Consider the following 27,413-nt stretch of genomic DNA (forward strand, 5'->3'; position numbering starts at 1 on the left):
CACGGGGCCTGTTGTACAATTCTTGCCTCTCAGTTTTGTAAAATGGGACAATGCGTCCCAGGCCCTGAGAGGATGAATGCCCTCAAAGGGGCTTTGCAGAGCGTTCCCGGGCCCTGCACACTTGCGCTCTGAGCCACACAGCCCTCGGATGCTGTTCTTTGAACTTCTCAAACTAGGAACCATGGTCAGTCAGTCAAAGCAACAGCAGCAGCTCTTCTCTAGGTCAATGAGCGTTATCCTTGCGCAGGTCTGCCGTTTGTGTTCTGGGGGTGCAAAATCTTCCTCTTCTCGTCTGTCCCTCCCCGGTGTTCCCCTGACCACCAGACTGCTTGGGCAGCTGAGGGCGACTTGGTGTTGGCTATATGCACGCGGTAGGGCCACCCTCTGTGTCCTCTCTGGGGCCTGGTGAGACGATGCGGTCCTCCTCCTCCAGTGTGGCCGTTGCCCAGGCCTGTGCTTGCAAAGAACGGAATTTCGAACTGGTCGCCAGGGGTAGAGCAGCCGACAATCTGAAGACAAAGAGGGGATTCTCCTGATGCCCCTGCCCTGTGCCCCCTGCTCCTGCCCTGGACCCCAGCTGCGACGCCCCGGGGTGTCGCCTACCCTCTGCGCGTTGGACAGCACGGGACAATCGCGGGGGTCCGTGCTGCCTCGGCCGTCTCTGTTGTGGGTGTGGACAGAAGCCCATTAGAGAGCTCTGCGCGGGACCTTAGCCTCGGCCCTCCTAACCTCTTTCCTTTCTCTCTCTCTTCCCCCTCTCCCCCTCCTCTCCTCCCCCCCTCCCTCGCCTCCGCCCTTCAGGTCCGATCCGTACTGGGTGCAATGAACGCTCCACGCAGGCCTTACCATGGAAGGCTGTGACTCGCCCGTCGTCTCGGGGAAGGACAATGGGTGCGGTATCCCTCAGCACCAGCAATGGACTGAACTCAACAGCACCCACCTCCCCGACACACCCAGTAGCATGGAGCAGCCCACAAGCGAGAGCCACGGGCCCCTGGACAGCCTGAGGGCCCCGTTCAATGAGCGCGTGGCGGAGAGCAGCGCCTCGGCCGGCCCCGCCGCCGCCGCCACCGCGGAGCCCGCGGGCAAGGAGGTCAGCTGCAACGAGTGCTCGGCCTCCTTCGCCAGCCTGCAGACCTACATGGAGCACCACTGCCCCAGCGCGCGGCCCCCGCGGCCCCTGAGGGAGGAGAGCGGGAGCGACACCAGCGAGGAGGGGGACGAGGAGAGCGACGTGGAGAACCTGGCCGGGGAGATCGTCTACCAGCCGGACGGCTCGGCCTACATAGTGGAGAGCCTGAGCCAGCTGACCCAGAGCGGGGCCGCCGGCGGCAGCGGGCCGCCCCCCTCGCTCTTCCTGAACTCCCTCCCCGCTGCGGGGGGCAAACAAGGGGACCCTGCCTGTGCTGCGCCCGTCTACCCACAGATCATCAACACTTTCCACATAGCCTCCTCCTTCGGGAAGTGGTTTGAGGGCCCGGACCCGGCTTTCCCGAATACCTCAGCCCTGGCGGGGCTCAGCCCCGTCCTGCACAGCTTCCGCGTTTTCGACGTGCGACACAAAAGCAACAAGGATTACCTGAACAGCGACGGCTCTGCCAAAAGCTCCTGCGTATCCAAAGATGTTCCCAACAATGTGGACCTGTCCAAGTTCGACGGCTTCGTGCTCTACGGCAAGAGGAAGCCCATCCTGATGTGTTTCCTGTGCAAACTGTCCTTCGGGTACGTCCGCTCCTTCGTCACCCACGCGGTGCACGACCATCGAATGACCCTGAGCGAGGACGAGCGGAGGATTCTTAGCAATAAGAACATCTCCGCTATCATCCAAGGGATTGGCAAAGACAAGGAACCCCTTGTCAGTTTTCTGGAACCAAAAAACAAAAACTTTCAGCACCCTTTAGTTTCCACAGCTAACCTCATAGGTCCCGGACACAGTTTTTATGGTAAATTTAGTGGCATTCGAATGGAAGGGGAGGAGGCCCTCCCGGCTGGCTCTGCTGCTGGCCCCGAGCAGCCCCAGGCTGGTATCTTGACCCCCAGCACCCTCTTGAACCTTGGCGGGCTCACCAGCTCGGTCCTGAAGACCCCCATTACCTCAGTCCCCCTGGGGCCCCTGGCCTCCAGTCCTACCAAATCCTCAGAGGGCAAGGACTCTGGGGCAGCAGAAGGAGAGAAGCAAGAAGTGGGCGATGCGGATTGCTTCTCCGAGAAAGCAGAGCCAGCCGAGGAGGAGGTGGAGGAGGAAGAGGAGGAGGAAGAGGCGGAGGAGGAGGAGGAGGAAGAGGAAGAGGAGGAGGAAGAGGAGGAGGAGGAGGAAGATGAGGGTTGCAAAGGACTCTTTCCAAGCGAGTTGGACGACGAACTGGAGGACAGGCCCCAGGAGGAGTCTGGGGCCGCGGCGGGTAGCAGCAGCAGCAGCAAAAAGGACCTTGCTCTCTCAAACCAAAGCATTTCTAACTCCCCCTTAATGCCTAATGTGCTCCAGACCCTGTCGAGGGGCGCAGCTTCTACTAGTTCTAATTCCGCTTCTTCCTTTGTTGTCTTCGATGGTGCGAACAGGAGGAACCGGTTAAGCTTTAACAGTGAGGGCGTCAGGGCCAATGTGGCAGAGGGCGGCAGGAGGCTGGACTTTGCTGACGAAAGTGCCAATAAAGACAATGCCACAGCACCAGAACCAAATGAAAGCACAGAGGGTGACGATGGGGGCTTCGTCTCCCATCACCAGCACACTGGCTCCCTCTGCGAGCTGGGGGTCGGGGAGTGCCCCTCGGGGAGCGGCGTGGAGTGCCCTAAATGCGACACGGTCCTGGGCTCCTCTCGCTCGCTGGGCGGCCACATGACCATGATGCATTCTCGTAACTCGTGTAAGACGCTGAAGTGCCCCAAGTGCAACTGGCACTATAAGTACCAGCAGACCCTGGAGGCACACATGAAGGAGAAGCACCCGGAGCCGGGGGGCTCCTGCGTCTATTGCAAAAGCGGGCAGCCCCACCCTCGGTTGGCACGAGGCGAGAGCTACACCTGTGGTTACAAGCCTTTCCGCTGCGAGGTGTGTAACTACTCCACAACGACCAAAGGCAACCTCAGTATTCATATGCAGTCCGACAAGCATCTCAACAACATGCAGAACCTGCAGAACGGAGGGGGAGAGCAGGTCTTCAGCCACACGGCCGGGGCGGCGGCGGCGGCGGCAGCTGCGGCGGCGGCCGCGGCGGCCAACATCAGCAGCTCCTGCGGGGCCCCCTCGCCCACCAAACCAAAAACCAAACCCACCTGGCGGTGCGAGGTGTGCGATTACGAGACCAACGTGGCGAGGAACCTCCGCATCCACATGACCAGCGAGAAGCACATGCACAACATGATGCTCCTGCAGCAGAACATGACCCAGATGCAACACAACCGCCACCTGGGCCTGGGCAGCCTGCCCTCGCCCGCCGAGGCCGAGCTGTATCAGTACTACCTGGCCCAGAACATGAACCTGCCCAACCTGAAGATGGACAGCGCCGCCTCGGACGCCCAGTTCATGATGAGTGGGTTCCAGCTGGACCCCTCCGGGCCCATGGCCGCCATGACGCCTGCTCTAGGTGAGGCTGACTCTGTGTTTGTGTTTGTTCTGTGACGTGACTTCCACTGGGGGGGGGGGGGGAGGAGGAAACGGAACCCAGTGGATTTGGTCGACGTGTATTTTTTTCTTTCGTTTTGTGTATATACACTTGAGTGCCTGACGCTGATTTTTTCCTCGGGAATCCCTCGAACTCGGTGTGCGTGTGGAAGAGTGGATGCATTCGACAGAGACGGGATGACACTCCAGTTCTGCGGCCCAGGATTAAAATCTTAAGTGTTTCCATCTGGTTTGGGGGCCTCTGGTCAACCTTCCTGTCCGTTCCCATCCTCTCTTTCTCTGTCTCTCTCTCTCTCAGTTTGAAAAATCGCCACAATTATCCAGAACTTTTGGATTCCCATTAAATATGTATTGAAACTTACAGGAAACTGTAGCTGGAGTTTTAAATAGGAACCATCGTCTCCACAGAAGGACTCGGAACCCGAGTGTGCTCTATTCAGACCACCCGAGGCCTGTCCTGCGTGGAATGGGGAGCCACCTGAGATAGGTTCTCACAGTTCTCCTACGTCTCTGAGAGGATCTCAGGGAAAGGGATGTGCTCATTACCTTACTTGCTGTCTTGGACCATTGGTGATTAGTCTAGTTGGGAGTTAAATTGCCCTGGGGCACCGTAAGGACTGATGTGATAGATGAAAAAGGATTACATTCTAAAATTGTACATCAAAAAAAAAAAAGCTAAGTTTTAATATCAGTAAAATCCTGGCAAACGGAGCCTTTGTTTTTCATGATCAACGACCCAGGTTGGAGAAGGTGAACTGGATGCGTCCAGACACCCAGTCTTACCGACTGGCTTCCTAGATCTAGAGTGGGGGCAGAAGAGCGTTTGGAGGCTTGAAAACCACAAGTCTCCACAAATCATGATGCATTGGGGGGGGGGGGAGCTAATGTCGCAAGAAAATGTACAGATCAGTTTCGTAGGGATCACTGTGGTGGTTGGGCCCATCCTGCCCCCAGCACCTGTGCCTTGGACCAGGATGGCCCGGTCTCCGTTCCCTGACCCTGCTGACCGCTTGGGACCAGTGATGCAGGCCTGAATTGAGCAGTTAACCCCCCCGCCCCCCGCGCCCCGACTGGCAGGGGAATACGTTGTTCTTGGCAACAGAGTGTAAGCAGGTATCTTGATTCTGGCCTGGTTTAGGTCCGTGCCAGGGGGGCCCAGCCTTACCAGTCGGAACATCTTTATTTGCTTGGTGTTTTAGTGCTAATTGCTGCTGCTGAGTTACATTTCATAACAGTTTAATTTGTTTTTCCTGCTCTGCATTTACATTCGAATCCTGGCTACTTTAATCTCGTTTTCTGTTTTGGAATGTTGACCTGTTGATCCTTTATTACCAAGTGGTTTGAAGATGTCTGACTGGCTGGTTAATCATGGATGCAGAGGGCTGAGCTGTCTTATTTGTCCCCAGGGTAAACCACAGGGAATGCACATCAAGGGATGGCATCAGTTCTCGAAGACTTTTTTTTTTTTTAAAGCCTGTGGGAATTGGGGTTTTCTATTCTGGAGATTTAAAGTCTTGGGGAGGCACATCTTGAAGTAAATCAAATATAATGTAGGTAGAATGAAGACACAGAGAATGGATGGGTTCATCCTGGGTCGAAGTGAGATCTTTTTAATTACCTTGAAAACCAGTAATTCTGACTTGGGCTCGAATGAAGAGATGGAGGAATATTTGCTTTTACACTAAGTATCTGAGTCTCTGGGGGCATCATGCATTATTTGGGCATATGGCAAACGCATAGGAAATAGAAGAATGAATCTCTGTGCTCTGGATGGACGTGGGAGATCTGCACTGTATTTCTTAAAAGGGAAAAAGAGCTCTTCCTTCCAAGGACCTAATCCAGGTCAGCCAAGAAGGGCCCTTGAATTTCCCGTGGCTCTGCGTGTCAGCCAAAGTGCGTCTCCGCAAACCTGTGTCTGCGTCAGGCCACAGGAGCTGCCGGGACGGAACGAGGGCCACGGATGCCCTGTGCTAACGCCCGACTGGGTGTGGGTGCCGTAGGACACAGCCAGAGGACTTATCATTTCAGCTGCGTGACCTTAGCCCATGTATACCAGTGAGGAGAGCCATGCCTTTCGGATTTCTCTGCGGCTCTAATGAGGTTTCTTTAGGCCATTTGAGTGATGGCTGTAGGTCATTAGATACTCCTGGGCTCTGTAGGGTATTTTTAGTTTTGTTTGTTTTTGGTGAAATGCACTCCCACTGACGAAGTGAGTCTCATATTCCCTTTGACAGAACTTTCTCTTCCGGGATATAAAAAACCTGCTGATTCTGGGGTGCTTTCTTTCTAGAGGCCTTTAAGGAAACGGTCGGTACCGTTGGTCTTGTCTGGTTGGATTTGTCACCATTTGTTGACAAGCTGTAGACCGGAGGCTCTCTAAATATTCTTCCAGACACCCCTTTACCCTTTGAAGTTTGGCCCTTCACTGGGAAACTGGTGTTTGTGTGTGTGTGGGGCATCCTCGTGTTTCCCAAGTAGCCAGCCGGCCACGGGACACCTGCGTGGGGTTTAACAGGCCCTCTGCTGCTGCCCTTGAGTCTAGGAGTTGTTTTTCCTTCCACGTGCCTCTGACGATGGGGCGAATAGACAGGCTCCTGGGCCAGAGTGGACACTTGCAGGGTCAGAGTCAGGTGCATAGGGTGGCCCACTCCTCTCCAAGACCAGCTACCCAGCGTGGCTCAGCAGTCAAGGCCTACCAGGTTGTCACTGGGGCCCTCCTCCTCCTCCTCCTCCTCCTCCTCCTCCTCCTCCTCCTCCTCCTCCTCCTCCTCCTTCTCCTCCCTGTGACTCAGGGGTGGTTCTGCTTCTTGGTGTCTGAGTTGGTTCCTTCCAGGTCTGTGGATTTATTTGTAGGATTCTCGGCCGTGGGTTGGTCTCTCCAAGGCGTGGTCCTCGCCGGGCGACCTGGCCTGCCTGTCGGCCTCCGCTCCCTGCTTCTCCCCGTCTGTCTTCGATTTGCATTTCGTGTTGAGAGTTGGGAACGGGACGAGGGGCTGACTCCTCTGCGTGCTGCTCAAGGACTCCTCATTTTCACTCAAGCGTCCAGCAAGTGACGGCGGAATTGCTCTTTAGAGCGATATTGATGCGCGGAGGTCGAATTTAGAAAGGGGGGGAAGATTGGGTGCTTCAGGTGGTCGGCATCGGAGACAAATGTGTGCCTGCTTTCAGCGCCCCCCCCCTCCCCCGGGCCGTGTCCGCTCGTACTGAGCATGGGTGCTGCCTGGTCTTGGTCCCCAGGGTCCCCGGTAAGGGGTAGAGCTTTTAGGCCCCACCCACACCCCTCTTTTTCTCTCTTGTCTTAAAATGGATTTCTTAGTGATGGCACCTCTCACCAGGGGAGACCGCAGGAGAGCAGACAAAGCAGCAAGCTTCCTGGCCTCTGGAACGCGTGTGCAGACCATGTCTGGGGCTAGCCAGCCTGCCCCCAGGCCCCAGACGCAGCCAGTCCACTCAGAAGGGCCTGCACTGATCTCCTCATGTAGCGTAAATAAGAAAATCGTTTAGGCCCTGGCTGGTTGGCTCAGTGGTAGAGCATCGGCCTGGTGTGCAGGAGTCCCGGGTTCGATTCCCGGCCAGGGCACACAGGAGAGGCGCCCATCTGCTTCTCCACCCCTCCCCCTCTCCTTCCTCTCTGTCTCTCTCTTCCCCTCCCGCAGCGAGGCTCCATTGGAGCAAAGATGGCCCGGGCGCTGAGGATGGCTCCTTGGCCTCTGCCCCAGGTGCTAGAGTGGCTCTGGTCGCAACAGAGCGACGCCCCAGAGGGGCAGAGCATCGCCCCCTGGTGGGCGTGCCCGGTGGATCCCGGTCGGGCGCGCATGCGGTAGTCTGTCTGACTGCCTCCCTGTTTCCAGCTTCGGAAAATGAAAAAAAAAAAAAAAAAAGAAAGAAAATTGTTTAAAAAGTACCTAATGTTTTTTTTCTTTGATAAACCATTAACTTGTATTCTGATCAGTCCTGTAAGAGAAAAAAAATAACCTCAGCCCAACCCCACGTAAAAGGTCAAGTTTATCCGTTGGGGAGAGGCAGGGGCAGACACAGCTCGCGTGTGCATGAGTTCAGGGAAGAGGCGGGAAACAGAAGCCGGTGCTCAGCTTTGTGTTGACTCGACACTTCCAGGTGTGTGTGTGTGTGGAGGGGAAGGCTGGTCAGTGAGAGCCCATCCCTGGTTCAGGCAGGGCGGTGATGGACCAGGAAAGGACAGGGGTGTGGAGGGAAGAGCGCAGCTTTCTCAGACCCGTGTTTTTTTGGCAGGGTTGGGGGACTAGGAGCTGACCTTTGCGCTTTACTGCCGACCCCCAGTCCACTTTCCAGTTCACGTCCCAAACGTTCTCGCCCTTGTCTGGCACAGCAGGCACTTGGGCGTCTGTGCAAGGAGCGGGGACTTTCGAGAGGTTCATTGAGGAGAAGACTGGCCCCTGTCCTAAGGCCGACGCAGCCCGATGGGGACCTGGCAGACGTGTGTGGTTGTGTCCAATGGCTGACTTGCGACAAAGGAGAGTGTGACGTGTGCCCTAAGGGACCTACGTCTCACGTGGTGCGGGATGGGGGGGGGTGGCTCAGAAAAGGGGACAATTGTGGGAGGAGCTGGAGCAATGGAGGGGCAGGTAGGGCAGGTAGGGTATCATTCGGTGGGATGTGAAGAGGTCATCCTGTAATCTCAGACTTAGACCCGCACTATACAGTAGCCAATAGCCACATGAGGCCATCTAAGTTGAAACGAATTAAAACTTGCACCTCAGCCATATTTCTAGTATTCACTGGCTACACGCGGCTGGTGACCGCCATGTCGGGCAGTGCGGATGGATTCACCATGTTTCCATCCTCGCGGAAAGTCCCCTTGGACGGCGCTGCCTTAGGTAACATCTGATTCGCCATAAAGTCTTGGTATCTCAGATTGCAGCTGTAACTCATTTCCAGCTTTTTAGGGTCTGGAATCTCAGATTCTGTTATGTCCAGTTATAGTTATTTCTATCTTTCTTAGATCTAAGCAAGGGGCTAAATTGAAGTAGTTTAAAGGTGATGGTTCTTAATCTAAGGCTTCTCCAAAAGGAAAAACCCAAAATCAAACCATAAAATAACCTTCCACAAATTTTAGAACGATCTGAACACATGAAGTTGATTTTGTTTGTTTGTTTGTTTGTTGGTTGGTGGCGGCGATGGTTTTTTCAGTTAGTAGCACCTTGCAAGCACTTGGCATGTGATCTTTTTTTCTCCTTGAACCCAGGCAGCGGGGCCGGGAGGGCGGGAGGGTGGGGAGGAGCCTGGGTTCTGGCTGCGGCCGGGAGCCCGGCGCCTGATTCTCCTCTCGTCTCCTTCCCCACAGTGGGCGGCGAGGTGCCCCTGGACATGCGGCTCGGGGGCGGGCAGCTGGTGTCGGAGGAGCTGATGAACCTGGGCGAGAGCTTCATCCAGACCAACGACCCGTCGCTGAAGCTCTTCCAGTGCGCCGTCTGCAACAAGTTCACCACGGACAACCTGGACCTGCTGGGGCTACACATGAACGTGGAGCGCAGCCTCCCGGAGGACGAGTGGAAGGCCGTGATGGGGGACTCGTACCAGTGCAAGCTGTGCCGCTACAACACCCAGCTCAAGGCCAACTTCCAGCTGCACTGCAAGACGGACAAGCACGTGCAGAAGTACCAGCTGGTGGCCCACATCAAGGAGGGCGGCAAAGCCAACGAGTGGCGGCTCAAGTGTGTGGCCATCGGCAACCCCGTCCACCTCAAGTGCAACGCCTGCGACTACTACACCAACAGCCTGGAGAAGCTGCGGCTGCACACGGTCAACTCCAGGCACGAGGCCAGCCTGAAGCTGTACAAGGTAGGACCCGGGCTGTCTCGGGGAGCGGTGGGTCGGCTCCCCGGGAGATGACGGCGGGGGTGGGTGGGTGGGTGGGGGGGCCCGGGCTGGGTCAGGAGTCTGCGTCGTTGGTCGGTCGGGTGGGCGGCTGGTTGGGGAACCTGGCGTTGGAAGGGGAGTTGACCTTCGCTTCCTCACCCAGACGCAGTGTGGCAGCAGGCGTCAGCCGGTACCCCGAGGTTCTCTTGGTGCAGTGCCTCATTTTGGAGGGGCAGGTGTTGCTGACGGCAGCCTCGTACTGTCTCATGGTCCCCTTGTGCCTGGACCGCCTTTACCGTTGGGTTTTCCGCCCTAGTTCTGGCTGGTGTGCACCTCTGTGCTCCTTCCTCTGTTCCCTCTGCCCTGCGAGCTTGCTGCTCTCTGGGTCCATCCCATCGCGTTATTCCTGTTTGGGAAAAAAAAAAAAAAAGCCTCCTCTCTCCTGGGTGTCCTGTAGGTACTCTGTGTGTTTGTTCATTCAGCACACACAGCCTGAGCGCCTGCCGTAGGCCAGGCGTTGTTTGGGCACGTGTCCGACCCCGTGCACAAAACGGACAAAAGTCCTTGCCCTCATCGAGCGCCCGTTCTCTTCAGGGGAAATGGGTGGTGAACACAGCGAATGAGTTCTGTAGTGGGCTAGAAGGCGGTAAATGCTACGGGGAGAACCAGGGTCCGGAAAGGCTGCTCCTCTGTTCTTTCCCCCTCGTCTTCCGTGTCCTGGGCCTCCTTTCTCTTCCTGGTGTTTATAGCCCCTTGGCCAGGCCCCTCCCACCTCCCTCCCCTTGGGGTTCTGTCCTCTCTCCGCTTCCTCCCTTCATTCCTCCTCTCTCCTCTTTGTCACCCCTCCCCGCCCCCTCCGGTCTGTCTCTCAGTCCGTAGCCGGTAATGAGGAGGAGGTGCCCGGATCCTGTAAATAGTCCTCCACTCGCACGGCAGAATCGCTCCAGACGTTTCTATTGATTTTCACTGGACTCAAAGCCTCACCTTTTTCTCTAATCATCCCATAATGGCTCTAGTATGAACCATCAGGTACAGAGCGCCATAAATCTGCCCGGCCACCTTCCACGCCCTCGCTCTCTCTTTCCATTTCCCTTCCCTTATTGTCACTTTCTCCTCCTGCCTCTCACGGGGAGTGAGGGGATCCCCACACCTTTGGGTCAGTCAGCCTCCAGTGTCTATAGACCCCCCCCCCCCCCCCCGCTGCTTTCATCCCCTTTTCAGTAGAGAGTCCAGATAGGTAAGAGGCGTGGCTGTGCCCCCACACGGTCTCTGCAACATCCACGGCCTTTTAGGGAGAGGAGGAGGAATGAGGGAACGAGGCAGTGGGGATAGAATGTGCCGGAACCAACTGCTGGCTCCATCATGGACGGGCTCGGCTGGTGCCGTGGGGAAGGTTTTGGACACCACGGAGCCGGCCCCCTTGTCCCAAGTCATCACGAACCTCACGGGGTGGCTCAGATTTCGTGCCACCTTTGAAACAAAAGGCTCCTTGCGGTCAGTTTAAATTGGAGGTCTTAACTGGCCACAGGGTGGTGCCGATGTGGTCAAGAAACCCTGGTGGAAAGCAAAAGAGTTTCTAAAGAACCTGACTGTGCAGAGGACAGAGGACTCGGTGTGGCCCTGGAAGATTGTGACCAACTTTGGCAAAGGCCATTCAGAGCTGGCATGAAGCCCGTCCCTTCCATCCAAGGAAAAACTGCCCTCTAATTATAAAACGGGCATAGTGGTGATCAACTAACTCCACCCCATGTCCTCCAACAAGAGTATACCAGCCCTCGGCTTTGTTGCCAAAGGGCCTGGATCCAGCAGGACTCACTGAGACTGTCCCATTCTGGTCCTCAGACCATCCGCCAGGTCCCACCTCGTGAGTCAGGCCAGGCGGTTTTCAGGATGGGTATGAGGGGAGTGGTTACGTGGGTTTCCATTTGGATTTTGCCGAACTAGCTCTGGACACTCCCTGGCCTTAATTTCTTCTTTTTCTTCCTCCTCCTCGCCCTCCTCTTTCCCTCCCTTCCTCCCTCCTTCCTCTTCCTCCCTCTTCCTCCCTTTTCCTCCTTCTCTGATGGAGGCAACTTCTGCTCACAGAGGCCAGTGTAGGCAGAAGGGCCATCGATGTTGGGATGCAGGATAGAACGGATAGAACATGGGACAGGTGCCAGCAGTGCCTTTGGCTGAGCATGCTGGGGTGCGACCACCGCCCACATTCAGGGCAGAGAATTCCCCGTGTGGTCAGTCTGGTCCCGTTAGTCCTAGGGTAATGGAAGTCCCTTGGCCTGCTGTGGCTCTGCAGAAGGGGCGGGGAGAGCTTTCCCACCCACTCACCCCTGGGAGACGGGCTTGTCATTCATTCCAGTGCTCGCACCCCGCCTTTCTGTCCACGCTGTGACTGAGACAAACTTCTCTGGCCACCGAGGGGCTCCCCTGGCCCAGGATCTCGTGACTCCTGGGTTTGGGGTGGGGACGGGAGGTGACTGGAGAGTGCGTTTTTCTCCCGGCCCGGTGTGGCCTGGAGAGTAAATGGAGATTGATTGCATGTTATTTTTCCTCTTGCTAATGTAATCCATTAGCCCAGCACATGCATAATCAGTTTAGTGCACAGTTAACTGGATGTAATCGAGTTCTTGACTGTCTGCTAGAGAAACAGCTCCAGATGCCGCTGACTCGGGGAGGGCAGCAGGGCTTCCCGCGCAGCCGCCTGACTCACCCCGCCCCAGGCCCCACCCACCCCACCTCGCTCGCTTCGCTTCCCCGGAGGGGAGACTCCCTCCCTTGCTCTCTGCTGCGCCTCCTCAGTGGCCATGATGGAGCTGACTTCCTGGTGCCCCCCCCTCTTTCAGAGGAGGCTTTTATTCCCCTCCTCTTCCTCGGTCACGGTGGAGGCCAGAGCAGCAGTCTCAGCAGAGGGACTCGGAGACGTAACTGCCTGCTCTGTCATTCGACCTCACACTGGTCCAGAGTCACTTCTCTTGGTTGTCAGAAATGCTTGGGACATGTGTTGCTGTCCTAGGACTGAACTATCTCAAAAAAGTGAGATAATTTCTAGTCTGGACACGAGAGAGGGTTGGACTAATCTGTGGGGAAAAAAAAAAAACACCTAAAAAACTAAAAGCAACAACAGCACCAACCCCCCAAACCTGGTGATACTATCTTTGTGGCCTGGAATTGCCTAGTACCGATGATTGTGTGGGAGCAGTTTCAGATCGAGATGCATGTTCAGTGAATTCTTCCTCCCTCTTCTTGGGAGTGTGAAGGGTAGGTCTTGGGGGGTGGCTCGGTGCCCCAGACACCGGGGGGAAGATGTTTTCTTTCTCTGGACTGCTAGGTTACTTTGGCGAAGAGCTCATGATTGAATGCCTTGAGTGTTGTGTGTGTGTGTGTGTGTGTGTGTGTGTCTCCCCGGTCCAGCCCCTAGTGGCCGTATGCCCGGGTCCTCACCTACCATCAGGGGACATTGTGATTGATCAGAACAGCAGGGCAGCCAGCAGCCCGCGTCCAGCTTAGGGGCTAGGGGCTCTTGGTTTCCCTCCATCGTGATTCATCTGAGTCAGAATGTATGCTTGTCGTGGGGAAGGTACACAGAGGTGTGGGGTGCTCTTGCTTCTCTGCAATAGGGGAGCAGCAGCCCCACCCCCACCCCTTATCTCCTGGGGACATGTTCCAAGACCCCCAGTGGAGACCTGAATAGACAAAGATTTTTCCTATACGCACATACCTAGGATAAAGTTTAATTCATAAACTAGACCCAATAAGAGGTTAACAACTAATAATGAAAGAGAATAATTATAACAGTATACTGTGATAAAAGTTATGGATTCGGCATTAGGTGAAGTAAGGGTTAGTTGAACACAAGCACTTGTGACACCAAAACAGTGTATCTCATCGCCGAGACAAGGTGACTAACGGGCGGGGAGTGTCTACACAACGTGGATACGCTGGATGGTGACTCACCTCCCCAGACAGGAAGGAGCGAGAGGGTGCGAGACTCCATCCTGCTACGCAGAAGAGCATGCAGTTTAAAACTTATGAATTATTTCTGGGAATTTTTTATCTAAAATTTTGGTCCTGGGTGGACTGTGGGAAACTGAGTCCATGGGAAGCGAAGCCACGGATCAGGGGCGACCACGGTGCTGACGGGCATGTGCTCTCCTCCAGGCCAGTGTAGATCCTGCGTCCACAGGGTGTGGGTGCAGAGCTCCTGGGAGCTTGCCTGGGTTCATCTGGACTCCCCTGCTGTGCAGGGTCCCCGGTGAGCTCTCTAAAACTTGTAGTGTTTTCTGCTCAGGGGAGGAGGGTGCAGAAAGGGCAGTTGGCGATCAGTGCACACCTGCCAACTATTAGAATCTGGTTTTCACTTTGATGTTTTTCTTCACCTGAGAGTCATTGGAATGGAAATCCATCAACTTGAGCAGATAGATTAAGACCCCAGCAGAATCTATTACTCAAACAGTTCCCAGCTGAAGTTCCTTTGATTGGGCCAAGCCCAAAGGTTTCATATTAATCTTAAATTAGACACAAAGAAGGTTGTCTACCAGGGAGTTGGGTCTGGGCCCCATGTGAGCTGCCTTGGGCCAGCTAGGCAAACAGATGGTGAGATGCCAAGTCTACTTGGCTTGAAGGGGGGGGGGGGAGTACGGCACTGTTTAACTGAAAAACACACCCTAATGCTCCACAGAGGACAGAGCAGACTTTCACTTTTGCCACTCTGTTAGGGTTATGCAAGGCGAAGGCCGCAGGAAACCCTTCATCAGACCCTGCGTTGCGTTACTTTAGTTACTTTAGAATTCATCTCAGTTCTTCCCCTAATGGGTCCAAGACTCGGCGCTCACGCTCCAAGCAGGGTCTTAACTTCATTCTAGGGTGCGTGGACCAAGGGGAAGATAGAGAGGAAGTCCAATGTTTGGTTTGCAATCCGCATCCTTCGTGCTCCTTTGAGGGGTGGGGTGAGGGTCTCAGGAAGACAGCTGCACATGTCGTGCCCATAGGTGGTGCCTGGAGGCCTTTGTTGGGTTTGGAAAGCAGAAAGCATAAACCCTCTGGAGCGCCTGCCCTCCCTCCTGGTCCTCTCGGCCCCGGGGTGGCTGCGTGTTTGAAGCACCGGTGTGAGTGTCATCTGGTTTACATCGTCATTCTGAAACCAGTTTCCTCCAACCTTGTTTTCTCATTAGGATGTCTTATTTTATTTTTTTTTTCTTCAGTGCATACTTCTGCCTTCTTCTCCCCCTACCTTAGTGACTTCAACCCAAAATGAAAGGAGGGGGAATGTTTTCTTGTGGTTGATTTAGAAGGTGTGAAAGGCCAGATGTTTGGGTAAATTTTAGCACATTTAGCCTTCATGCCCTCCGTCTTCTGGAGCAGCTGGGGGTCTGAAGTTCATTTCCCCCAATTAATGGCTGGGCTTACGGGATGTGGGGCCCCTGCAGCTGGGCTGGGAGACGGCACTCGGGCCCTACGGTTCCTGCCGGAGAGCCCGGGAGAGCTAGGCTAGTATTTCTGGCAACACTTAACTTCAGGAGGACTCTAGGAAGGTGAAAAGATTTTTTTTTGAAGAAGAAGAAGGACAGTTCTTGCCATGACAAAGTTAATCCTTCACTGCGGTAGCAGCTGTGGCCAATGTATCGGTTGGTACCACCCTGCAGAGTTCTGGCCCTCACCTCCATCCAGAACCATCCAACCCACCTTCACTGAATCCCCCCGACAGGTAATATTTTTTTCCATGACACTCATTCAGCCTATATTGGCTTTAAGCACAAAGCTTTGCCCCAAGCCCTCTGGTCACAGTATTGTTGTACACACCCTCATGTCAAGGAGGTAGGATCAGTGTTACTTTTGGCTCTATGCTTCAGATACCACATAATGGAATTGAAATGTTATTAGATAGCTTATCTATTTAAATTTTTATTGCTTTTCGAGAGAGAGAGAGGAAGGATGGGGGGAGAGAGAGAGAAACATCGATTTGTTCTTCCGCTTATTCATGATGTTGTTGGTTGATTCTTGTATGTGCTCTGACCGAGGATCAAACCCTCAACCTTGGGTTATGGGGATGATGCTCTAACCAACTGAGCTACCCAGCCAGGCCAGATGCACCTATTTTTTTTTAAAAGTCCAGTACTAAATATGCCACCTGTTGAAAAAAACAGTTGTTTTAAATGTTCATTTTATTGATTTGAAAGAGAGATAAGAACACGGATCTGTTCCTGTATGTGCCCTGACCGGGGATCGAACCAGCAACCTCTGTGGTTCGGGACAGTGTTCTAACCAACCAAGCTTTCTGGCCAAGGCAGAAAACCAGTTTTCCAACGATTAACTATATCTTATTTTTCCAAAAGCTTTTGGTATTTTTGTTTACTTTTTCCCCTGAATTCTTTTTGTGGATGGTAAAGAACTGATGGGACCCTCTGGAAACATTGTGTTCTTATGTCTTATGGGACTAGCATTACATGGTACCTCCCATGTAAGCCAGTGATAAATGTGGATTTCTTTTCTTTTTTTTTTTTTTTCTGAAGCTGGAAATGTGGAGAGACAGACAGACTCCCGCATGTGCCCGACCGGGATCCACCAGGCATGCCCACCAGGGGGCGATGCTCTGCCCACCAAGGGGCGATGCTCTGCCCCTCCGGAGCATCGCTCTGTTGCAACCAGAGCCACTCTAGCGCCTGAGGCAGAGGCCAAGGAGCCATCCCCAGCGCCTGGGCCATCTTTGCTCCAATGGAGCCTTGGCTGAGGGAGGGGAAGAGAGAGACAGAGAGGAAGGAGAGGGGGAGGGGTGGAGAAGCAGATGGGCGCTTCTCCTGTGTGCCCTGGCCGGGAATCGAACCCAGGACTTCTGCACGCCAGGCCGACGCTCTACCACTGAGCCAACCGGCCAGGGCCAATAAATGTGGATTTCTTATTTTTTATGATAAAAATAATTAGCATGAGTAATATATGTTCACTGTAGAAAATTTGAAAAATCCAGGGAAGGATAAGAGAAAATAAAGGTTAGCCTAATCCTACCATACAGCATGTTTTTATTTCCTCCTTTCGCCAATAGCATAGGCATTTTACAAAATTGGACCTGAGTACTTGGCCATCTCTTGAAGTATTTTTCAGTAGTTTTTTTTTACTATGTATACGTATGTATGTAACAAACTATAGAAATGATCCCTGAAAATAAAGTCTTACGTATGTATGTTTACATACTGTTCACTTCAAAACCTTTTATAGACGCATGCTTTCAGCTTGCTCTGTTTTCATGTACCTTCTTATGATAATCATTTTGGATCAGTACCTAGAGAGAGCTCGTTCACTTTTGTGATGAATGGCATAGTATTCCATTCATCAACTGTCATGAAAACGTAACAGAAATCTTCATTCCTTGATTACAGATTTACCGAACATTGCCAAGTCTTTAGAGTTTAGAAGTTTTTTAAAATATGTAATATTTTAGGAAAAACAAACAGTTGATCTCATTAAAAAAATAAGAAGAAACAAAAAGAGACAAGCCAGTTTCACACTGATGTGTGGTTAGGATACTGGCAGTGTTCTGATATAGGGACGTGCATCTCTCTACACTTGTGCTGTTCGGAGAAGTGGGATCGCGGGCTTCCCAGTTGCCATGCCAGTTGATTCTGTGTTTTCATTGGCTCTTCAGAAAGAAGGTGACCCTCCCCCTCACCCCACCCCCTCTAGGTGATGCTCAAAGCCCTACGCATTGATTGACATGACGTTATTTTTCTGTCTTCTTCAGATTGGAACAGTTGTTCTCATGTGGGTCTCTATAATTATGAGGTAGGGGTGAACAGTTTTTTCACATATTTATTGGCTGTTTTTATTTCTGTAGTGGCTTTCTTGTTGCCTTGTATTTTTCTTGGTTTGTTCCTTTACCTGATTGATTTACGAGAGCTCAGAAGCAACAGTCCCCCCCTGGGCCGTGGGGGTGACAGAGCTTTTCCCAGTCCTCTATTCGTCTTTAACTGAGCTGATGGTACGTTTCAACATCTAGAAACTTTTCCATGTGTGTGATGTCCAATCTGGGCATATTTTTGTCACGTCTCTCAACTTTTCCGAGGGAAGCTTTCTTTTTGTTAACATTGCAAAATAATGAAAACTACAGCTAACCCCTAGGCAGCGCATATTACAAGCCAGGTACTGTCATCCTGGCTTCATCTGTGTTGGTGGGTTTCGTCTTCTGTTAATTTGCCTCTATGCAAATGGGGGAACTGAGGCAGAGAGCGTGTACAGGTCGTGAGCTGGTGAGCGTTGCCGGAGCCAGTGCTCGCTCACATGCAGGCTGATTGCCTTCGCTCGATCAATACCTTCTTCTGCGTCGTCTCCCCAGCCCCAATTACGTCTTTAATCCATGAGGAATGTATATTGGTGTAGGGGGCATTGTAGGACTCATTTTCTGAGTATCGGGTGATTGGGAACTGCATTTTCTTTCAAATTGGACTGTTGATTGTCCCAACAGTTTCTTCAATAACCATCCTTTCCCGCTGATGTGAGAAGCCCTGTGTGTCATCCCGTCCGCGCTGAGTCTGGTAGCGCGCCTCCCGAATGCTCCGCGGATTTAGGTTCCACCCAAACACACACTGTTGCCGGTCGAAAGCGCCCAGGAGCAACAGGAGGGAGTGGAGAGAGAAGCACAGTCTCCTTTCAAGGCCCGTGAAGTCTTGTGGGTGAGATTTCTTCCTCTCACCTTGCCCTGTTTCAGTCTAGCGTAATTCCCCGGGGTGAAATTTTCCTGGGTTAATTACCTTCATCAAAATCGCTGGAATGAGGGAGTCTCCAGGAGAGACAGGGGCTGGGGAGAAGGGCCCGAGCTTCTGATTGTTCTTTAATGGAGACTGTGGGTCTCACTGTTTATCCTTTTTTTTTTTTTTTTTTAAAGGACAGGGAACAAATACTGAACGTTCCCTTTTCTGAAGCTCTCATTCAGATAGCGCGGAGATAACGTGACCGTGTCTGCGTCGTTTCAGTATAAACGGTTTGCAGCCACTGGCGACAGGTCGGTCTCCTTTTGGATTCCAAAAGAAGCTGTTTTCAGGGCCCCTGTCTCGGGCTGAGGGAGCAAGGAGGTCTAATTTCAGAAAATCTTAAGAACTACCGCTTTGTCAAACAGTACTTGTAAGCCTCCCCGCTCCTAAATCCTCCAGCTAAAAGCCCTGGATCTTCTGGTGACAGAAAAATCTCAAACTGTCAGTCGCCTCCAGCCCACCCCCACGTAGAGGAGTAAGTCACACTTGTGGAATCCTTTGCGCGGATGCCGCCTGCCATCTTAGGGGTGGTCTGTAACCCTGAGGAGACGTTGACTGCCATCACTCCCACTGCCTTCACATTCCAGAATAAGCCCGCGTGTTAGAGCTGTGCTAGGTAGACCCGGTCTGGCAGGAAAAGGGTGCCACGTCGCCAAGCAGAGGCGGGGGCCAAGCAGAGGCGGGGACCCTGTTTCCGGTCCTTCTCGTTTGCTGAGGACTTGGACTGAAGGGACTTGATCTGAAAGGGCACATTTGAATAGATTGAGTCCCAACAGGTGCTTCTGGGTTTTTTGTTTTGAAAGGGAAATTGTAAAGGAATAATTAAGCACTGTCAGAAACATTGTCAGGAAAAGGCAGGCGTTTTTTTTTTTTTTTTAAATAATTACATGATACACCTGCACCATGTTCTTGATTCTGTTTTCAACAACTTGGAACTATAAATATACCGTTGAAGCGTAGGGTGGGGAAGGCTGTTACCCTGAAAACCATTTTGGTAGTAGTAACTGAGCTGTTTTATACTTTGACATGGAATGATGTTAGGTTCCTAGCACTTAAAAAAAAAAAAAGGAAAAGGAAAACGGAAAAAAACCAGGAGGTAGGATGAAAGTGAAAAATGTTTAATGCCAGAAGATCTGTTGCTCACGGAAATGTTGGAGGTCATTCAGACCAGGGACCTCGGGGTGGTGACCCTGAGCAGCACAGAAAACAGTGCCGTGGAGACCTCCAGGGACAGTCACCAAATTCAGCAAATGAAAATATGGAACACCCAGTTAAATGTAAACTGCAGATAGACAACAAAGTTTTGTGTTTCGTTTTTTTTTATTATAAGTATGTACCATAAACTAAAATGACTGTACCTCCTTATCTGAAACTCCCATCGAGCCGGACAGTCTGTCTTGTGTCTGGGAGGTGAAGAAATTCTTTCACCATGTCCTGCCCACAGGCTTGACAGGCACAGAGAGTCAGAAGTGGCTTTCTTGTTGGTAAAACCTCCCTCCTCCCCCCCAGTGGTTCCCAACAGAAGAGGAAAATTACAGACGCTTCAAATGATGATTTCCAATGTCTGTTATTTATATAAAACACTGTCATATCAGATTTTTCCGTTTTCTGCATCAAATAAAAAGTGCTTTTCCTATAATGAAATCTTACATTTTCTCCAGAGCTATTTGTTAAAATTCGCTTTTCAATAACTTTTTCATTATTTCCTTTGATGGAAGTGCTTTGGAGTCACACGGCACGTTGCATGCCCGGATGCCCGGTGGGGTCCCCTGCGGCTTTGCCGGCCGTGCCGTGCTGTGGCCCGGATCACCCCCGGCTCCTTGGGCTCCTTCTGTGGTTGCTGTTTACATGGAGGTGACAGAAATTCTCAGGACTTGAGTGTTGGCTGTTGAACAAGGAAGAGCCCCCCTCCCAGGGTCTACCATAGATTGGACCCTAACAGGAAACAGCGGGAGAAGATTTGGAATCGGGACAGATCGTCAGGAATGATCGAGGAACTTTCCGTAGGGCCCACGTCCTCATCCTGTGAACGGCAGACTGGTTAGAAATGTCGATCCACTGGTAGTGTTTGATTTGTAACCTGTTATTTAGCAGGGCAGGTTCCCAGGTGCAGGAGGAGGACCTCCAAAGCCTATCTGCTCTCGTAGGTCAACAGCTGTAACCACCGATCCGTCGGTCGGCGCGGAAGGCCCGTGCGCTGGGTTTGCGGGAGGAGCTTCGCATCCACTTGCTGAGTCTCTTCCCCTCTCTGCTCTGTCTGGTGACAGGCTAGTTCCTGCGGGTTGTTAGGCCTTTGCAACCACTGAGGAGTTGACCTCTGCACTTCCTGGGTGACCTGTTATACTTGTTCCTGTCTCTCAGAGCGAGGCAGGGACCAGCAGTCCTGTGATGGAAGATGTCCCTGCACCAGTCCCTCTTGATTCGTTCTCCCTCTGCTGGTTCGGACCCCAGCACCTAGGAGACTCTTCCCTGGTGTGGCCTGTGGGACGCAGACTACTGAGAAGGGAAGGAATATATCCGAGAAAGGAAGGAATTGATCCCACTGGATCCACGCCATTTATCGAGTGCTGCTTTTATGTAGACTTGGGCAGCTGAGTCTGTGACATGTTATTTGAAAACCTGTTTTGTGAAGCCTAGGCCTGGTAGCTGAGTTGGTTAGAGCATCATCCCCATATGCCAAGGTTTGGGGTTCGATCCCTGCTCAGGGAACATACAAGAATGAACTAATGAATATATAAATATGATAAGTGGGACAACAAATTGATGCTTTTCTCTCTCCCTCCTTCTCCCCCTCCTTCTCACCTTCTCCCTCCCTCCTTTTCCCCCCCTCTCCTCTTCCCTTTCCCCTTCCCTCTCTCTTTCCCCTCTCCCCCTCTCCCTCTTCCTCTCTCTCTTTCTCTAACAATCAATCAATACATTTAAAGCGTTAAGAAAAGAAAACTTTTGTATGGGAAGCTCTCGGCTCACCTCTGGCTATGGAGTCCCTGAGCCAAGGTAGTTCTCAGCATAATCTTCCCGCTTCTGCTGAGCTTCATGTGTCTGTAGTTCCCTTCTGCTCTCATTTTTGAAAGATAAGTAATGATCGAGGGAGCTGGGGGAGCCGTCCTGGGCTCTCCCTGTCAGCCAAGCCAAGAGGCGTGGGGCCCGGACTGCTGGGCGGGCGCTCCGGGGTGGAGACCCCCAGTCCCTGCAGGTTGCTGTTTCTTCTCCACATGAGTCTTTCTTCAGAACCTTCGATCCATCTAGAAAGTGTCCTTTGGCCGCTCCAGGGCAGGTGAGCAGGTATCAGGTATGATTCCCAGTGAAAAGGTTACTTTTCTTATAACGTGGGGCAAACCAGTCAGCCCAGCATAGGGCTGGGATCGCCCTGACGGTGTACCCTTCCGTGCTTCACACCTCCTTCCAGCCGGAAGGCGGCGGAGATCACGCAGCCACCCCGGTGCACCTCTGACCACTGAGGGGGACAGGCTCCGAATGGCCGCAGGGCTCCTCCCCTAGGGCTCGGCCTCCCCTTCGCTGTCCTCGGGGCGCAGGCATCACCAGGCCGGGGGTCAGTTGCGTGGTCTCGGGGCACACGTGTAGACTCGGTCTCGTGTCCTTTACGTAGGTGCGTCTTCGGACCTCTGGGGCCAGGGGATGGTAGAGTTGGGTCTGGTGTTTGCTCCCCCCCATTTCCCTCGGCCCTTCTGAGGGCCTGGGAGGGAGCAGGTGTTACTGCGGGGTTCTTGCCGGCTGAGCTGCTGGAGATGTCGGACGGGCTCTGTGTAGGGGCAGCGGGGACTGTCCCCGGCGGAACGAGCCCATCACGCGTTAGAAAGCGTCCTGCGGATTGAAAGTGTCCTGCTCATCCGAGTTGACTGCATCATGTTCCAGACTCCCTGAACTACGGACTGTCAGGAGCCAGGAAGGTTCTGTGGGCAACATTACGCAGTTTTCCTCCGTTTCAGGCCCTCTCTGTGCTGTGGGGTGGGGGAGATCGAGGGCCACCCCGGAGGCCCCCTCCCGCTAGGGAGTCCCCGGAGCGGAGGTGGTTTCAGCCCAGCCTTCCCACTTCTTGCTTCGTGTGTCCGCAGTTTCCTTCTGCTACTGCCTCTCGCATTTTTAAAATAACTGAAGATAGAGGGACCGTGGGGAGCAGTCCCGGGCTCTTCTAGTCAGCCAAGCCAAGGGGCGTGGGCCCCGGGACTGCGATTTCCTCCGCGTCCTAGGCGTGAGTCAGCGAGGAGCTCACGGGCTTCCCAGCTGCGGTGTAGGGAGCGCCGCGGGGAGCAGTTCGGGTGGAGGCGGCTGCTGGTGTGTGCGTGCGCTTTCCGGTTCTCAGACTGGGGTCTGACCATGGTGATGAGGAGGATGATGATGATGATGATTACTTTCTGCTCAGACTGGGTTCCGTGAGTGATGGCCACAGCTGCCAGTGTCGGAAGACCAGACTGTTTCTCTGGGGACGAGAATTCTGTAGTTTGTCCGTCCGGTCCTTTCGTGTCCAGCAGTGACTCCGCACCCTGCCTCCCCCACCCCCACCCCCACGTCTCCCTGCTCCCTTGGAGTCCCGATCATTCGCGCCCTGAGCCTTCGGTGCTCGGAGTTTATGGCAAGTTCAGACTCACGCACCTGCAGGGTTTGTTCTGAGGTGGCGAGTTCTCGAGTCCTTCTCCTGGAGGTGGCTTTTTGTCTCTGATGCTCTAGGTCCCGAAGGTCCCCAGAGTCCCCATAGAGGCTCCTTCTGCATTCTCGCCGCTTCCCACAAACAGTCACACGCGTTCTCTCTTTGCCTGTCCTCTTGGAGCTTGGCATTTGAAATGAGATCTCACCTGGGGAAGTCTCAGACAGCAGCGACGAAGCCCAACCCCATGGGGGAGGGGGGACGGCTAATTACACAGTTAATTAATCCAACAGATGTCACTGTAAGTGCTCATTTCTTCGTCATTTGGATGCAGCGCGTCCCACATTGCCGAGATAGGCCCTGGGCCTGTTGCAAAATGTCTTTTTTTTTTTTATCCGACTTTAAGGGCTATTATGTTCCTTTTCTTACGCTCTGGGGAGACATTGCTGGCTTTCCGGAAAGCGCTCCCCCGCGGCTGTAGCCACAGATGGCAGCCCTGTCCTGGGTGTGTGTCCCACCCTTTGCCACTGAGCGAGCGGGTCTCTGTGTCGTGTTAGTTTATTTTCCAGCTGCTTTGTAAGCCTCTTCAGAACAGGGACTGCCTTAGCCGGCCCAGGGCGGGCCGCTCAAGAATTCACCACCAGACACTCAGACACCGGGAGATGGTTACCAATTCTTCTCCCTGCACTTTGTTTTCTTGCTGAAAGCAAGTTTGTTTGTGATGGAAGTGGCTGATGGAAGTGTTTGAAAGGTGCCTTCTTGATAAAAGGTGGTTAACAAGTATAGAACATGCAGTTCTTTGGTGAGTGAAATGAACACCTCTTGCGTGAGACAGAACCAGGGGTCTTGGGGGTGGAGGGGGTGTCAGGAAGCAGGAGGACGCGGAGGCTGTGGCGGGGATGGGACAGACAGGAGGAAGAGGCACTGCTTTCTGCGGGTGGCTCGGGGGCGGCTCTGGGTGTTGCTTGTGGCCCTGGACCTCGGGCTGGCACCTGTGCTCACAGACGTTGCCTGGTTCCTCGTGGGGGTGGTGGCACCTGCCGGAGGCCACACGGACCCGAGTTCTCTGGCCTAAAAACGACTTCCCTCAGTCATGCCAACCGTGTGCGTGAACTCAGGATGCCCCCTCCTAATCACTGGATCCAGAAACGACACGTCACCACCGATGTGACGGATCCCCAGTGGCCTCTTTGTCACCAAATCCATTGGCGATGTTCTCATGCCACGTGATCTTCAGCAGCCGTGGTCGCCCTCCTCCTCCTCCTCCTCCTCCTCCTCCTCCTCCTCCTCCTCCTCCTCCTCCTCCTCCTCCTCCTCCTCCTCCTCCTCCTCCATCTGGCTTCTGTGACACCGGCTAGCTTCTCCAGACCCTCTCTGGCCCTGCTTCTTGGTCTCCTTGCCGGCTTGTCTTCTCGTTACTTAACAGTAAATGTTGGAGCCTCCAGGGCTTGGCCCGGGTGCCTTCTTTCTGTTTGTAACTTTTCCTGTGTGCCTAATTCAATCCAGTGGTTTGAAACATCTGCCTTCTGCTGACACTCAGATGGGTTTCTCCAGCCCTGAGCTCTCCCTTCTCCATCTCCTTACTGGACGTTTCCATTCAAATGTCTGGTCATTGGTTGCTCAGAGTTAGTGTGGTCTAGGGAGAAGTTCTGCTAACTGTAACCCCCCAAACCCCTTGCTCCTCTGGGCTGCATCTCGGTCAGGGTCGCCACCGGCCTGCCATTTGCTCTCCGAAGCCAAAGAGGGAGGGACTGTTTGTGAGCCACTCTTTCTTCCACTCACCTGCAGCCAGACTATCAGTAAGTCCTGTGGGCTCCACCTGCAAAACGCGTTTGCATCGCCCTCCCTGTTGTCCTCACTGTGTGAACTCGCTCCATGCTTCTCCTCTTGCCACTACGATCCTCTCCCCATGTGGTGATTTTGTGAAGAGGAAAATCAGGTCATATCATTCTCCTGTGAAGACCCAGCAGTGACTTTCCATCCCATGTCAGCTAAGACTTTTTTCCGCAGCTTATTACAAACCTCAGAGGGCTGGGCTCCACCCCCCCTGCCAGCCCTGTCTTATAACACCCTCCCTTTGCCCTCTACGCATCACCACCCTGCCCTTCTTCCTGTTCCTTCACCGTACCACGCATGTACCTGCCTCAGGGCCTTTGCACTTGCTGTTCCACTGCCTGGAATACACTTCCTTGACCTTGACCATCTTCTCTCATTAAATGTCTGGTCCTCAGAGAGACTTACCCTTGACCACCCACTCTCAAGTAGCTCCACCATTAAGTTTTACTTCCTTGTGTTGACAGTTACCTGTTTTTCTTGTTTGTTCATTTGTTTATTTGTCTCATGAAAGATCAGGGACCTTGGTTGTCTTCTTAATGGCTGTGTTCCTGTTTAGAACAGTGTTTGGCACCAGCCCGATAAATATTTATCGAATGGCAAAAGTACTAGCAGAATGTGCCCACAATTTTTCCCCGTCCAGTGGGATCTGGTCGAGCAGCTCTGCCTGAACACTTGGCTTTTTCATAATGTCGAGTCCAAAATTCACATGTTCGAGTCAAGTGGATGTCCCGGGTGGACCAGCGCACTCCAGAGCTGCTGTTAGCCGTGTCGTTTACCATCAGTTGTGCCTAGAGCTCTATTCTTGTATTGACCCACTGAGAAGCAGTCCTGGTACAATCGTGCGGCTTGTTTCCAACTATTTTGAAAATTCCCACGTGTAGCTGGCCTTGGCTCTGTATCCCAAAGTTCTGCTGACCCGAATCACAACTCTCTGTACTCAGCAGTCATAGAGATTGATGTTGTTGTAGAAAAATTAATGGCGCTTCCCCCCCTTTTATTTAGTATCATAATCCATTTTATAGCGGCCTTTCTGCTCTACTCAGTCATGAGACCCTTAACAGCAGGATCTGTTTCCTCTCATCCGACTCTGTGTCCTTCCCAGCGCCTCGCAGATGTTAGGTAGAGTGCCAGCAGGATTTGATACCCAAACATGGAATCTTAAATATAGAAATGTTAATAGTGGCTTTAACCCTGGAAAGCCGACTCCTTCTGTTTCCTTGGAATCTCCTCTTGTTTACCCTCCATCGCCCTGTGTCTAAACGATGCTAATTAGTCCCAGGTCTGGTTGTCCCCAGGAGAACCGTGTTCCTGATGGCAAAACATACCCTCAGTAAGAGTGCAACTCCAAAGTCCTGCTCTCCTCCTGCCCCCCTGCTGAAGTCACACATCTTTGAGAAACTTCCTATGGGCAGGATAACGTACTAACTTCTTTAGGGCTGTGGTCCTAAACTTCATGAATTTTGTTGACTGGGATCCAAAAAGAGATATATTTTACATATAAAGAGGTATTTTGTCTCTCTCTCTCTCTCTCTCTCTCTCTCTCTCTCTCTCTCTCTCTATATATATATATATATATAATTGAAACAAATGTTTTATTAAATAACTTTATCCTTACTGCATTCTGATACTTTCTATTCTGTCCTTCCTTTTGTTTTACACAAATGCTGGTTGTACTCGAGGCATTGATTACATTTCGTATTCTGCTAATGCAACGACTCTCAACCCAGGGAGCTTAAAAAAAAAAAAAAAAAAAAAAGTGCATGCCCCGCCCAGCCCTCAGTTCTGATTTCATTTGCTGTGGGATTCTAAAGTGCAGCCCCGGGCTGAGAACCACGGCTTTAATGGATCACAACCTGCAGTCTGAAAAACCTTGCCATGCAGGATTCAAAGAGGAGTTGGTTCTTTGGTAAGAGCTGTCAAATCTGTACACAAGAGTTCTCCAGGTCTGGAAGGAGGGAGACATCGCATCCAGTTGGTTAGACTAGAAAAGGCCCCCTAGAGGAGAGGGAAGCTGAGGTTTGGGCCAGCTTGGGAGGGAGTGGTCACGTAGCTTGGTGCGCTGGACAAAGGACAGGGCAGATTCAGATTTGTTTCTTGTCGAACCTGAGGCCACAATTCTAAACGGATTTTAGTAATTAGAGCATCCTTTCATGCACCTGTGGGTTACTGTAACTATTTTATACGAATTAACTATTTTATACTAATACTACATTGGAACTGGCGCCTGTTTAGTGTTTTGCTCATAAGGCGATCTACTCAAATGATCTGTTTAAAGTAATAGAAATATTAAAAGAAAATACCCCCATAAACATATAGTTAATAGTATTCCTGCTGAAATATCTGGAGGGGTCCAGTGTGCTGATGTCTGAAATGTATTTTAAAATGCACCAGAAATGTAAACTGTATTGATAGATGTATGAAAACATGGATCAGTATATAACAGGTGTAAAGGGTTAGTTTTAAGCAACTAGGTGGTAGGTAGAAAGGTGTCTACTCTATGATCCTCCCCTCCCCCCAGCTGTCTCTGTGACTGAGAACTTTCATAATGCAATGTGGGAGTAAGATACTAAAACCTAATGGTTAAGCATTCTTTCCACTCTGAACTCCACCTCGTAGAAGCTGCGTGTTTGTTGACCTGAGGTCTCTTATCCACAGCCCCCACCCCTCATACCTCCCTGCCATCTTCCCACACCATGGGAAGCATGATATTGATGACAATGGGGCTCTTACCAGTTATTTATGGTTGTTACAGACGAGGATGTATATTTCCCTGGGAGCAGAC

The 27,413-nt window shown here is 52.5% G+C and overlaps 1 protein-coding gene across 3 annotated transcripts in view; it reads left to right on the forward strand.

Annotated features, from left to right (window-relative positions):
• ZFHX3 (zinc finger homeobox 3) overlaps nucleotides 1-27,413 on the forward strand; it is a 257,518-nt gene that overhangs the window by 87,679 nt on the left and 142,426 nt on the right. For all 3 annotated transcript variants that reach the window (XM_066349959.1, XM_066349961.1, XM_066349960.1), the window contains exons 2-3: nucleotides 802-3,584; nucleotides 8,946-9,442. In XM_066349959.1, coding sequence (XP_066206056.1) covers nucleotides 848-3,584; nucleotides 8,946-9,442 — 3,234 coding nt within the window. In that variant the 5' untranslated portion in view covers nucleotides 802-847. The remainder of the gene's footprint in view (nucleotides 1-801; nucleotides 3,585-8,945; nucleotides 9,443-27,413) is intronic.

Source organism: Saccopteryx leptura, chromosome 9 (assembly GCF_036850995.1).
Source record: "Saccopteryx leptura isolate mSacLep1 chromosome 9, mSacLep1_pri_phased_curated, whole genome shotgun sequence".
In the NCBI taxonomy this organism is placed as follows: domain Eukaryota; kingdom Metazoa; phylum Chordata; class Mammalia; order Chiroptera; family Emballonuridae; genus Saccopteryx; species Saccopteryx leptura.